Source organism: Urocitellus parryii, chromosome 5 (assembly GCF_045843805.1).
Source record: "Urocitellus parryii isolate mUroPar1 chromosome 5, mUroPar1.hap1, whole genome shotgun sequence".
NCBI lineage: Eukaryota > Metazoa > Chordata > Mammalia > Rodentia > Sciuridae > Urocitellus > Urocitellus parryii.
In genome coordinates, this window is record NC_135535.1 from 156,742,827 (window position 1) to 156,757,408 (window position 14,582).

Below are 14,582 nucleotides of genomic sequence, written 5' to 3' on the forward strand. Positions count from 1 at the left end.
TTTAATAATAGCAGTGGTCATGGTGGCACAACCTATGAACACACTAAAGGCCATTAAATTGTACACTTTAAAATAGTCCATCTTGGCGCATTGGCGCGAACCTGACTGTGGTCCCAACTCTGGAGGCTGAGGCAGGAGGACCGCTTAAGCCCAGCAGTTTGGGACCAGCCTGAGCAACATAGAAGACCCTCTCTCAAAGAAAAGAAAAAAAGTCCATTCAGTATGTTAAGTGAAATTTACCTCAATGAAAAAAAAGAGTTGAGACGTCACAGAACATACCCATTCCTCCAACCAAATGTACTGTTTTTAAAAAAAAAAAGGAAAAAGAAAAATCATAAAATGGCGTCGGCCCTCCTCGGATCACGTGACCGCGAATTCTTTCCTTCCACCCGCTCTGGTCAGCCTCTGCCTCAGAGATAGCGCACAGACGTAGCCCGCTCATTGTTAAGCTGAGCCAAGGTAACCCTTCTTCACCGCGTTCTCGTTCTAGCAGCGCAGTCAAAAGGGCTAGCCTATGCGGGGCGAGTCGGAGAGCGCGTACGTAGGACGTCAAGCCGTAAGCGTGGTTCCTCTGGGAAATTGGGAAGGAGGCGGTGAGGAGCGAGAGGGGGAGGTTGGCGCATGCGCATAAGGCTGACGGGTTTTGAAATGGCTTCGGTGTTAGTCGGGACCCGACTCAGGTGAAGGTCTGGTCAGCGCTTGATTGGAGCGCGGTGGGCGGCCGCCCGGGGTTCTTAACATCTGTCCTATAGCGGAAGGGCCGGGAGGCTTCGTTTTGGTGGCGCGGAGGCCCCAGGCCGGCGACCGTGGGGCTCTTGTGGGACTGGGGCGGGAGGGACGCGGTCCCTTTTGTGCCGGTCGGACCAGGCCCTGTGCTGCCCGCCCCTCCCCCACCGCCTCGCTCTTTCCCGGTCGCCCCTCAGGTGTACCCAGCGCCCCTCAGCCTTGGTCCTACCGGCTGCAGTCCGCCGTCCCCCTCTCCGGAGCTGCTGCGGCTTTAGCTTCGAAGCCCGGGGCGGGGGTGGGGGGCTCCCCGTGGCGTGGGTTTGGGGATGGAGGCTTTCTCCGTCGTGCCCTGGACTTAAGGAGGCCTGAACTCTTTGAGTGTCCCCGTGTTGGCGCTTAACCCAGTGTTGTGGGGCGGTGGGTTCCGCCTTCCGCCGTCTGCGGCCCGCGAGGAGCTGGGGCCGGAGGAAGATGGCAGAGCCCTGGCCCGTCAGAATCGCCGCGCCCGGGCGATGTGCGGGCGGAGATGATCGCATTTTCTGACTTGTCTTTGGCGGGAGTGGGGTCTTCGCATTGGTTCTTTGAGGGGCATCGGTTAGCTCAACTGCCTTTCCACACGAGGGAGAGGAAGTCGAGGGCAAAGGAGGTCCTAGTTAATTCCATACCAGAGAAATTAGAGATGTTCGTTATTTTGATGATAAGTACCTTTGTTCGGGGTCTCGTCCAGTTTTCCGTTATTGATTTCACCATCACTTTGGCCCCAATCTCCAACTCCATCGCCCAAAGAAACACGAAGGCTAGATATCCTGTGAATATGGAGTTGTGAACTTCTTGTTAATAATCTGGTGGATAGAGCAGATTGTCTTCTGTTTAAATGTGACGGTTTATAGTCACAGAAAGAAGTGCCCTTTAAGTCTGTCCCTAAAATAAGGGTACTTTGGTGATCCAGTTGATGTAAAATGTTTTTGCTGTATTTGAAGTGTTGTTCATTTGCCCTTTTCCTACTTGCAGTTATTATTTCTACTTAGGAAGATGTCTTTGATACTTTAAACATTTCTTTTAAATAATTGTGATATTTGTAGTTTGGTTGAACTTTGAAACGTGGATCCTTTCTTAATAGATTGCTGCTATAGAAGAAAAACAAGTGAAGGTTTTTTTACCCCTTGCATCATGGCTCAGTTTGGAGGACAGAAGAATCCGCCATGGGCTACTCAGTTTACAGCCACTGCGGTATCACAGCCAGGTCAGACTGCTGAACACATGTACTGTAAATGAGTGTGTGGGTGTTGGGGGGAATCCTGTTATAGCCGAGTTAGGTTATGTGTTTGTAAGTGTTTGTAAGTGATGTGTCATTTATTTGTGAAGACTTTTAAAAATGTATAGATTAACTAGGGAAAAAAGTGATTTGCATTTTGGACAGTTTTATAGGTTTTGTTTTGTTTTGCAGTGCTGTGGATCATTTCTTCCCCCTGCCCCCCCCCACCCCGCCCTTTCAGGGTTGAACTCAGGGGAGCTCTACCAAGGAGATACATTCGAAACCCCCCCCCCCTTTTTTTTTTGGGAGACAGGATCTCCCTTGTCACTTGTTGAGGGTCTCACCAAGTTGCTCTTGCTCAAGCTTGCTTCAGACTTGTGATCTCCTGCCTCAACTTCCTGAACCACTGGGTTTACAAACGTGCTGCCATGCCTGGCTAAGAAGTGACTTAGATTTGGTGAAATCAGTTAGTATCAACTACTGTGTGTCCAGAAGCATGTGTTATGCTCTCATTCTTTAATACACTGTTTTAGCTGACTTTTTTTTTTTTTAAATAAAGTTGGTGTTATTTTATTTGGACCTTTATTTCATTTATTTATATGTGGTGCTGAGAATCGAATCCAGTGCCTAAAACATGCTAGGCAAGCGTTCTACTACACTGAGCCCCAGCCCCTGACTTTTTTTTCTTTTTAATGGTGCTGGGAAGCAAACCCAGGGCTTCCTACATGATAGACAAACTCTCATAAGACTATAGCCCATCTCCAGCCCTTAGCTGACTTATGCTGCATGTTTTGTTTTGGATTCAAATAAAAATAGCTGTTATTATAGAATTATATTGTCTATAGCTATTTACATTTACGTTGTGATCATTTGAATGTATGTCATAGACCTTTGTTTTTATTTAAAGATGGATGGAACAAAGGAGATAACAAAGTTTATACAACTTTTTTTAGAGACATTCAGTAATATATAGGTATTCTCTTTTCAGATTTGACAATAAAGACTCAACATAAATAATAGAATTTTGTAAATGGAGATTCTATAAAATATGTGGTACATGAAATTATTTATGGAAATTCTTGGAAATATCATCAATCACAATTTTTCAGAGTCTAAATTTTTGCTGCTATATCATCACTTCAGTAAATAAGCAAGTTATTTTCTTTATTATTATTAAGTATCTATGCTAGCTTTCTTCTAAAAAGCCTGTAAATAGGTACTAGTGAAACTCTATAATAATATTGTTTTGAATAAAATATCTAGATTCTAGTTGCCATATTTTGGACTACTTCCAGAATATTTGATATTTTCTTTCTTTTTGTTGAGATTGGGGTCTCCCACACTCACCTCAACCTTCCCAAGTAGCTGGGATATCAGGCATGTGCCACTGCTAGAGGTTTTTTTTTTTTTTTTTTTTTTTAATTTCAACAAGATATTGAAATTAAATTGAGACTTCTTGAATAATAGTGCCAATTTTACTGTATTAAAGAAATACACATAGCTGGGCATGCTAGTGCATGCCTGTAATCCCAGTGATTGGAGACTGGAGAAGAAGGATCACAAGTTTGAGGCCAGCCTGAGCAATTTAGAGAGGCCCTAGGCAACTTAGTGAGATCCTGTCTCAAAATAAATAAAAAACGGCTGGGGATGTGTCTCCCACATCCTTGAGTTCAATCACCAGTACCAAAGAAAGAAAGGAAGAAAGGAATACACATAGCTGTAATCCCAGCTACTCCTGAGGTGGAGGCAGGATGATTGTAAATTTGAGGGTAGCCTGGGCAACTTAGTGAAACACTGTCTTGAAATACAAGCCAAGTAGTTGACACACTCTTAAACCTAGCTGGGCCATTGAGCAACTTAGCAAGACCCTGTCTCATTAAGATGAAGACTGCAGCTATGACTCAGGTGGAGTGGTACCTAGCACGTACAAGGCCTTGGCTTCAATCTCTAGTATTGAAATTAAAAGAAAAAGATATGGCTTAGGGTTGGTGAGGTAGTTCAGAGCAACCATATGCCAGCAATATCACTATCTGAGTCCAGTGTCAAATTGGTGACCATGCAAATCATACAAAAAAGAATTGTTCAACTTTTTCTTTTGTGGTATTTAGTATTGAACCAATAGCCCTCACAAATGCTTGACAAGTGCTTTTCCACTGAGCTACATCCCCAACTCTTTTTTTTTTTTTTTTGATATAGGGGTTGAACCCAGGGGCACTTAGCCAGCCCTTTTTTTATTTAGGGACAAGGTATGGCTAAGTTGCTTAGGGCCTTGATAAATTGCTCATGCTGTCTTTGAATTTGGGTCCTTTTGTCTCAGCCTCCTGGAGTGCTGGGATGACATTCTTAGGCCACCACACTCAGCCCCAACTCTTTTTTTGTTTTGTTTTATTTTGAAACAGGGTCTCCTGAAGTTGCTAAGGCCTTCCAATTTTCCATCCTCTTGTGTAGCTAGGTTTATTGTCATGGGCTACCAGGCTTGGTTTTAGCATTTAATTTTTTTTCAATATTTATTTTTTAGTTAGTTGGACACAATACCTTTATTTTACGCATTTTTATGTGGTGTTAAATATTGAACCCAGGGCCTTGAACATACTAGGTGAGCACGCTACCACTGAGCCACTACCTCAGCCCAGCATTTTATTTTATGAGACGGTTAATTTGCATTTATACTGTTGTTTAAAAAGTGGCTGAAATTTTTAATGCATTTACACATAATGCATTTATACAGATGAGACATGTAAATAATGTTAAACATGTTAGTGAAAGCCTGCTTGTCAGCAGTTTATTGCTGAAAGTGCAAAATTGAAGCTTTGAATTGTTGCTGTTTAGCTTTAATACTGAGCCTATTGAGTTCAGGAGTCAGTAATTCCTGAGTGTCATCATATGTCATCTTTAATTTTCTTTTCCTTTAACCCCCATCTCAAAGATATCAAACTTTTTTTTTTAGTTCTGGGGATTAACCCATTGAATCCAAGGGCTATCTACCACTGAGCTACAGGCCCTTATTAGTTTTTTTTTTTTTTTTGTGCGTGTGTGTGTGTGTTTTTAAAGAGAGAATGAGAGAGGAGAGAGAGAGAATTTTTTAATATGTATTTTTTAGTTCTCGGCGGACACAACATCTTTGTTGGTATGTGGTGCTGAGGATCGAACCTGGGCCGCACGCATGCCAGGCGAGCGCGCTACCGCTTGAGCCACATCCCCAGCCCTCCTTATTAGTTTTTTTTTTGTTTTGGTTTTTTTTTTTTTTTTTTTAAATATCTTTTTTTTAGTTGGACACAATACTTTTATTTTTATGTGGTGCTGAGGATCGAACCCAGCACCTCATACATGCTAGGCAAGTGCTCTGCCGCTGAGCCACAATCCCAGCCCCTCCTTATTAGTTTTTGAGACAGGATCTTGCAGGGTTATACAGGTTGGCCTCAAGCTGTTGATCCTCAGCCTCGTAAGTCCCTGGGATTATAGGCATGTACAGCCTGGTCTGCCTGACTTTTCCCCTTTTTAAAAATGTCTTGAATTATTCCTCCATCCTACATTTAGGACCAATGCAGTATTTGGATAATTTGATCAGTATTAGATTTATCCCGTTTACTGCACTTAATTTAAAGTTTCCATTCCAAAGTCTCTTATCTAACTTTTTCAGGTCCTTTTATTCCTTTCCTAAACCTTTATATCCTACTCTTCAGTCAGTGTTTAACATCAATTCTTTAGTCACAAAGCTCTTTTTCTCTGTCTTGAGGAAATAGTCTTTATTGTCCTCTATTTATTTTTATTTTATTTTATTTTTAGAGAGAGAGAATTTTTAATATTTATTTTTTAGTTTTCGGCGGACATAACATCTTTGTATGTGGTGCTGAGGATCAAACCCGGGCCGCACGCATGCCAGGCGAGCACGCTACCGCTTGAGCCACATCCCCAGCCCCCTCTATTTATTTTTTAATTTTATAGTTGTAGTTGACACAATACCTTTAATTAATTAATTTATTTTTATGTAGTGCTGAGGCTCGAACCTGGTGCCTCGAAAGTGCTAGGTGAGTGCTCTACTGCTGAGCCACAACTCCAGCCTCTATTGTCTTCTATTTACTTATATTTAGTTCGAACTCCTTTTTTTTTTTTTGTACTGGGTACTGAATCCAGGGATGCTCTACCTCTGAGTTACATCCCCAGCCTTTTATTTTGAAGCAGGTTCTCACTAAATTGCTCAGGCTGGCCTTGAATTTGTGATCCACCTGCCTTAGCCTCCTAGGTAGCTGGGATTACTGGCATGCCTGACTACTTTTTTTTTTTTTTTAATTTTTTTAGTTGTAAGTCGACACAATGCCTATATTTTTATTATTTTTATGTGGTGCTGAGGATCGAACCCAGTGCCTCACCTACACTAGGTGAGTGCTCTACCACTGAGCCATAACCCCAGCCCCATGACTACTTTTATTTGATTACTCTCTTACTATAAATACTACTTATATCTCCTAAATAACCATAGTTTCCTAAAGGATAATTTCTATCAAAATTACTGATTTAAAAAAATTATTTTTATGGTTCATTATTTCTCCCATTACTCCATTCTCTCTTTCATCTACAAAAATTTCTTTAGAATATAGTTCAAACTTCTTGGGATACTATTTGAAGTGTTCTATTTTTCCAGCTTAATCTCTCATTTCTTCCACAGTTGACATAGTGTTTATCTGATTTTCCGTATCCTGCCTGAAGTGCTGTCACATTATTTTCAGTGGTAGCAATACTAGGGAACAGAACTTCAACTTCATTTGTGTGTGTGTGTGTGTGTGTGTGTGTGGTGCTGGAAATCAAACCTTGCCTTGTACATGCTAGGCAAGTACTCTGCCGCTGAGTTACATTCCAGCACTGAGACCAGAGCTTTAAGATTTGAAAGTTGTTTTTTTTTTTAAGATTTTTTTTTTAGTTGTTGATAGACCTTTATTTTATTTATTTAAATGCAGTGCTGAGAATCAAACCCAGTGCCTCACACGTGCCAGGCAAGTGCGCTACCACTGAACCACAACCCCAGCCTCTGAAAGTTGTTTTTTAATACTTTTTTTAAAATTTATTTTTATAGGTTCTAAGGATCAAACCCAGTGCCTCAAATGTGTTAGGCAAGCACTCTACCATTGAGCTACAATCCCAGCCCAAGAGAGAAGAGAGAGAATTTTTAATATTTATTTATTTATTTTTAACTTTCGGCAGACACAACATCTTTGTTTGTATGTGGTGCTGAGGATCGAATCTGGGCTGCACTCATGCCAGACGAGCCACATCCCCAGCCCTTGACTGAATTCTTAATTAGGCTTTTTTTTTGGGGGGGGGTGTGCTGGGATTGAACCCAGGGCATTGTGCATGCGGGGCAGGCACTCTACTAACTGAGCTATATTTCAAGCCCCTTAATTAGTCTTTATACCAATTATTGAGTATAGAAATGCTTTCAGTATATTTCCTTTTTCCTGCCTTTTCACTTTGGTCCGATAATTAGGTTTTAAAACTTCCATCATTTGAATCAGTGGCATAAATTCCAAGATTCATGCTTTATAAGCAAATAATTACAGGTATAATATGTATAAATTACAGGTATAATATGTAAACTTGACTAGTATCCCTTGATAGAATTGGATATTTCTAACCTATAACAATTGGTAGAAAAGAAAATTACCACAAAGTATGATAGCTAGCACATGCAGTAATCCCAGCTTTTTGGGAGGCTGAGTCAAGAAAATCACAAATTCAGACCATCTGGAACAACATAGTGAGACCCTGTCTCAAAATAAAAACATAAATGGCTAGAAATATAGCCCAGTGGTAAAGGGTCCCTGGGTTCAATTCCTGGTACCACTAAATGGATAACAAAAGAGATTGCTGCTTATATGAATGGACTTACCCTGTTTAAAAACTGCTAATTCTAAGTAATACCAAATTGTCTCTGAAACATTTTTCTAGGAGTGAAAAAGTACACATAAAAGCAATTAGTGCTGGGCTGTGGTTGTAGCTCAGGGGTAGCACGCTTACCTGGCACATGTGAGGCATTGGGTTCAATCCTTAGCATCACATTAAATAAATAAATAAAAATAAAGCGAAGGTATTGTGTTCATCTACAACTCAAAAAAAGAAAAAAGGTATTAGTGCTCATTGCTAATAAATATTTTTTCCTTCATCCTCTAAATGTTCTCATTTAGTGAGAACTGAAAGAGTAGACTGATCTGTTTATTTGTTTTGTACTGGGGATTGAACCCAGCTACACTCCCAGCCATTTTTTTTTTTTTTTTTTTTTTTTAGAGAGAGTGAGAGAGGAGAGAGAGAGAGAGAGAGAATTTTTTTTTAATATTTATTTTTTAGTTCTCGGCGGACACAACATCTTTGTTGGTATGTGGTGCTGAGGATCGAACCTGGGCCGCACGCATGCCAGGCGAGCGCGCTACCGCTGAGCCACATCTCCAGCCCACTCCCAGCCATTTTTATTTTTTAAATTTTGAGATGGGGTCTTGCTGAGTTGGTGGATTCACTTAGTTGCTGAGGTTGTATTCAAACTTGCAATCCATTTGCCTTAGCCTTGCAAGTTGCTTGAATTACAGGGGTGTGCCATCCCACCCAGCAAGTGTACAATTCTTATTTGTGAAGTTGAGGCTTTTCTTATACTGTTTGTTTTATAATCTGGGATATTTTTGATCTATTTTAATGACATATTTTAGAAATTATAGTGAAAATTTAAATACGAACTTTGGCTGAGAGCATAGCTCAATGGTAGAGTGCCTGCCTTGCATTCATAATGTTGTGGGTTCAATCCCCAGTACTATATAAAAAATATTTTAAAATAAGTAAATAAAATTTAAAAATAAACAAACGGCCTCAGGACTGCATAAAAAAATTAAATAGCAATGGTTTGTATCCATTTACAACTAAAAACATTAAAAATAAATAAATAAAATGTTCAATTTGGATGTTATCAAACTCTGGAGCAAACCACATTAGACTTGTCCTTAGTTTTCAACTCTTTGAAACACTGTCAGATGCTCATTTTGAAATTATTAAAATATTTTGCTACCCCTTTTTTGGGGGAGTCCTGGGGATTGAACTCGGGTCATTCAACACTGAGCCACATCCCCAGCCCAGTTTTGTGTTGTATTAGAGACAGGGTCTCACTGAGTTGCTTAGTGCCTCACCATTGCTGAAGCTGACTTTGAATTCACCATCCTCCTGTCTCAGCCTCCCCAAACCGCTGGGGTTACAGGTATGAACCACCATGCTCAGCTATGTTTTGCTACTTTTTTTTTTTAATATTTATATTTTAGTTGTAATTGGACACAATATCTTTATTTTATTTATTTTTTGTGGTGCTGAGGATCAAACCCAGGGCCTCACACATGCTAGGTGAGTGCTTTACTGCTGAGCCACAATCCCAGCCCCTGTTTTTCTACTTTTGTGCTGGTTTAAATTCTGGTGTCGTGGGCTGGGCATATGGCTCAAGCGGTAGCATGCTCGCCTGGCATGTATGCCGCCCGGTTTTGATCCTCAGCACCACATACAAACAAAGATGTTGTGTCCACTGAAAACTAAAAAATAAATATTAAAATTCTCTCTTTAAAATAAATAAATAAATTCTGGTGTTGTGACTTTAGGCAGTTTTTTTTTTTTTTAAGCTTTTCTGAGGTTAGTTTTTTCATCTGTAATTTGGGTATAATTACTTCTCACAGGGTGATTTTTGAAAACCAAATGAGCCAGGCATGATCGTGCCCCTATAATTCCATCAAATCTGGACATTGAGGCAGAAGGATTGCAAGTTCAAAGCCAGCCTCAGCAAATTAGCAAGGCCCAAACAATAACTTAAGCTGGGCGCAGTGGTGCATGCTGAGGAGGCTAAGGCCAGAGGATCATGAGTTCAAAGCCAGCGTCAGCAAAGGCAAGGCACTAAAGGACTCAGTGAGACCCTGTCTCTAAACAAAATAATAAAATATGGCTGGGGATGTGGCTTAGAGGTTGAGTGTTCCTGAGTTCAATCCCTGGTACCAAAACATATAAATAAATAAAATTTAAAAAAAAGGACTTGGAGTGTGGGTCAGTAGTTAAACACTCCTGGATTTAATACCCAGTACCAAAATAATAATAATAACAATAACAACAAAAATAACAAAAAATAGTAACAACAAGAACAATAATAATGATTTTCAAAAACCAATAACAGACCAGGCATGTTGATGCATGCCTGTAATCCCAGTGATTTAGGAAGCTAAGGCAGACAAATTTGAGACCAGTCTTAGTAAATTTAAACCCCCTCCCCCTTACTGTAAAAAAATAAAGGTCTGGGGTTGTGGTTCTGTGGTAGAGAGCTTGCCTGGCAGGTATGAGGTACTGGGTTGATTCTCAGCACTAAATAGCCTAGCCTTGTGCATGCTAGGCAAGTGCTCTATGACTGAGATATGAAATAAGGGTCCATTGACAACTAAAAATATATTAGAAAAAAATAATTAATAAAATAAACCTCTTTGAAATGAAGGAATGAGAAACAGTAAATACGATAGGTAATTAAAGAAGAAAGACACACTTGAATGGTACCTGATAGAATTCACCAACAAATAATTCAGTGGTGCGTAGAGGAGACTATTGGCTGGAGCACTAGCCATCACTTCCAAAGATTTCAAGGGAGTGGGAGAGCTGTTGTCTGCTGGGATATTAGATAATTCCATTTATTTTAATTTCTTTTAATATTTGAGATTGGGTCTTGTAGTGTTGTTCAACCTGGTCTTGAACTCATGGGCTTAAGTTAACCTTCCACCTCAGCTTCCTGTGTGGCTGGAACTATAGGCATATTCCACCACACCCAATTTTGGATATTATCTTAATGGTTACTCTCAGAACCCTCACATAACACTGACTTAGTTAGGGTTTTTGCATTTTACTTACAGTACAGCACTGTTCAATAGATAGAATATTCTGTGAAGATGAATGTGTTCTGTCTGCATTGTCTGATAGTAGTACTTACTAGGGCTGGGGCTATAGCTCAGTGGCAGAAACTTGCCTAGCATGTGTGAGGCACTGGGTTGGATCCTTAGCACTGCATAAAAATAAATAAAGGTATACTGTCCATACACAACTACCAAAAAAAAAAAAAAAAGTATTCACTAACCATGAGGCTTTTGAACACTTGAAATGTGATTAGCATGACTGAGGAACTGAATTTCTTTCTTTTTTTTTGTACTGAGAATTGAACCCAAGGGCACTCTACCACTGAGCTACATTCCCAGTCCTTTTGTTAATTTTCAACTTTTTATTTTGAGACAATTTTTTATTTTGTTCAGTTGATAAGGCTGGCCACCTGCTTCAGCCTCCCATATTGTTTGGATTACAGGCATGAATCACTGCATCCGAACTGAATTTCTAGTTTCACTTAATTTTCATTAAATTGAATAGCCACATGCAGGGTATGGTGGCACTTGCCTATATAATTCCAAACTTAGGAGGCTGAGGCAGGAGGATTGCAAATTCAAAACCAGTCTGAGCAAATTAGCTAGCCCTAAGCAATTTAGTGAGACCCTGTCTCAAAATAAAAAATTTAAAAAATGGGTTAGGGTTGTGGCTTAGTGGTAAAGTGCCCCTTGGTTCAATTTGTGGTACCAAAATTAAAAAAACAACCAATTAATGAACAGAATGACCACATGTGGCTTGTTGCTAGTATTTTGGACAATGCAGTTACAGAAGGTTATAGCACTTGGGATTTATTATTATTATGATGATGATGATTTTTTAGAGAGAGAGAGAATTTTAATATTTATTTTTTAGTTTTTGGCAGACACAACATCTTTGTTTGTATGTGGTGCTGAGGATTGAACCCCTGCCGCACACATGCCAGGCAAGCGCGCTACTGCTTGAGCCACAACCCCAGCCCGGGATTTATTTTTAAAATATGATTTTTTGTGGCATAATTTCTTATTCTCAAATTAATGATAATGAGTATTTCCTATCATTGAGTTCTATTTAAGGGCATAGCCTAATATCTCAAAAGCTGCAATAGTCAATTGACCAGTGAGCTATTTGATTGTGATAAAGTTATCTGTGTACAGATCACCAAAAGTTTTTGTTTTTGTTTTTGGTAGCATGTATTGGATCCATGGACACTTTTACCACTGAGCTACATGCTCAGTCCTTTTTTGTTTTTAATTGTTTGAGAAATGGTTTTGTTAAATTGTGAAGGTCTTGCTAAGATGCTAAAGCTGGCCTGAAGCAATCCTAGTGCCTCAGCCTCCCTAGTGGCTGGGATTATAGGTGTGCAGCACCACGCCCAGTTGTTTGTTTATTTTTTGAGACAAGGTCTCACCAAGTTCCTGAGTCTGGCCTCAAACTTGTGATCCATTAGCCTCAGCTTCTTGAGTAGTAGGGATTATAGGCGTTTAACACCTTGACCAACTAGTTCTTTCTTTTTGTTTTGTTTTTGCAGTATTGGCAACCTAACCTAGAGCCTTGCATATGTTAGGAAAGCAGTGTACCACGGAGCTACATCTCCAGACCTAGAAAGTGACTTACTTATGTAGGCGAATTCCCAATATCATTATGTTGTTTTCTCTCCAAATAACATGAGACAGCTTTTTTGTTGTTGTTTGTAAGGTATTGGGGATTGAACCCAGGGGTACTTAACCACAGGGCTACAGATCCAGCCTATTTTATTTTATTTTTTTTAATACAGGGTCTCACTAAGTTGCTTAGGGCTTCACTGAGTTGCTGAGGTTGGCTTCGAATTTTCAGTCCTTCTGCCTCAGCCTCCTGAGTCATTGGGATTACAGGCGTGTGCTACTGTGCCTGGCTGAGGCTGCCTTTTAAACTTTAAATTGCATGTATTTATCAAGATTGCTTTTTTAAATTATTTTTTAATTCTAATTAGTTATGAAGACTGCTTTTTTGCTTTATATATATACATATGTGGAAATACAAAGGATAAGACATTACTTGGTATATTGATGTGGGAATGTAAATAGCTTTTTTTCTCTTGGTAGTAAGAATTGAATCTAGGGATGTTGTACCTCTGAGCTACATACCCAGCCCTTTTTTATTTTGAGATAGGGTCTTGCTAAGTTGTTTATTAGGGTCTTGCTAAATTGCTGCAACTGGCCTGGAACTTGTGATTCTCCTGTCTCAGCCTCCCAAGTCTTTGGGACAGGTGGGCATACCACCACACCTGGCTCAAATAGCTCTTTTTAAATTAAAATACATATATGTATGTGCGTGTGTGTATATGTGTATATGGAGAGAGATATAGATACAGCTTTTGTGATGCTGGGAATCAAACCCAGGGCCTTGCTTATGCTAAGTAAGTACTCTACCTCTGAGCTGCATCCTCAGTCTAAAACAGTAAATTCTATATTAGCAAAATAAGATAATTTCTTCTTTTCTTTCTTTTTTCTTTTTTTGGTCATGTTGGGTATCTAACCTAAGACCTCTAACCCAGAGCCTAGTGCTTGCTAGGCAAGTGCTCTACCACTGAGCTATACTCTCAGCCCAGATAATTATTTTTTATATTTCTTCCTAAAAATTCTTCCGGAGGATAATGGTAGTCACTTTGTCTAGATAAGTTTGTGTGGTTTTATTCTGATGTTTAATTTTATAGACTAATGTTTTCTTATATTTACCATGGCATGAACATTAAATATAAAGCCTTTGGGATCTAGAGGGACATGAATCAGTTAAATTTAACAAACATTACTAAAATTGTTCTTTTAGGTTTTTGAATTAGACTGTAATGCTCAATTAAGCATTCTTGGAAAATTCATAGAAGGGATCCAATAATCTTAATTTTCCACCACCCTTTTAATCTCATTTTAGCTGCACTAGGTGTTCAGCAGCCTTCACTTCTTGGAGCGTCTCCTACCATTTATACACAGCAAACTGCATTGGCAGCAGCAGGCCTTACCACACAAACGCCAGCAAACTATCAGATAACGCAAACTGCAGCATTGCAGCAACAAGCCGCGGCTGCAGCAGCTGCATTGCAACAGGTGAATTTCTAATAGGTTTTAATATGGAATATTGAAGACTGTGATATCTGAGTAGCTCGGATTGCTATCTCCATTTTTTATAAAAATGAGGAATTGTGGCTCTTGTTATGATTTTTTTTTCTGACAATATTATACTGTATATGCCTAACACGTATAGGGGGAAGTATAGTCATATAGTGAAAATTCTTTAGTTTTTAAATTGGAGATTTCTCATACCTCAATTATTTGAAAAAAATTTAGCATTTGATGGATTCCAGAGTATAAGTAATAATAATTTTATGTATTTTAGATGTTTATTCTAGAAAATTTCAAGGTAATTTTGGTTGTGTATTTCTGTGTATATATATCGCCTTTTTGAGAATAGTATGTTGATAGCCATATTTTTCTTTGAATAATCTTTTTTTTTTAATTTTTCAGCAATATTCACAACCTCAACAGGCCTTGTATAGTGTGCAGCAACAGGTTAGTTTTTATTTTCCATGTTAAGAACTGATTTTAAAAAAGCCATGTGTTCCAAAATTCAATTGACACAGATTTGTATTTATATTTCTTTTAGCTATCATAATATATGACTTGAATTCTTTGGTGGGAGTAGGGGATATGGAGTAGGAAAAAAG

General features: G+C 39.3%; 1 protein-coding gene across 4 annotated transcripts in view; it reads left to right on the top strand.

Annotated features, from left to right (window-relative positions):
- Nucleotides 1-602: 602 nt before the first annotated feature.
- Ccar1 (cell division cycle and apoptosis regulator 1) overlaps nt 603-14,582 on the top strand; it is a 51,043-nt gene continuing 37,063 nt past the window's right edge. For 3 of the 4 annotated variants that reach the window (XM_026394615.2, XM_026394617.2, XM_077798304.1), the window contains exons 1-4: nt 603-680; nt 1,847-1,969; nt 13,793-13,965; nt 14,383-14,427. In XM_026394615.2, coding sequence (XP_026250400.1) covers nt 1,897-1,969; nt 13,793-13,965; nt 14,383-14,427 — 291 coding nt within the window. In that variant the 5' untranslated portion in view covers nt 603-680; nt 1,847-1,896. Of the gene's footprint in view, nt 687-1,846; nt 1,970-13,792; nt 13,966-14,382; nt 14,428-14,582 lie in introns of all 4 variants that reach the window. The other variant, XM_026394616.2, reaches the window with a different exon arrangement.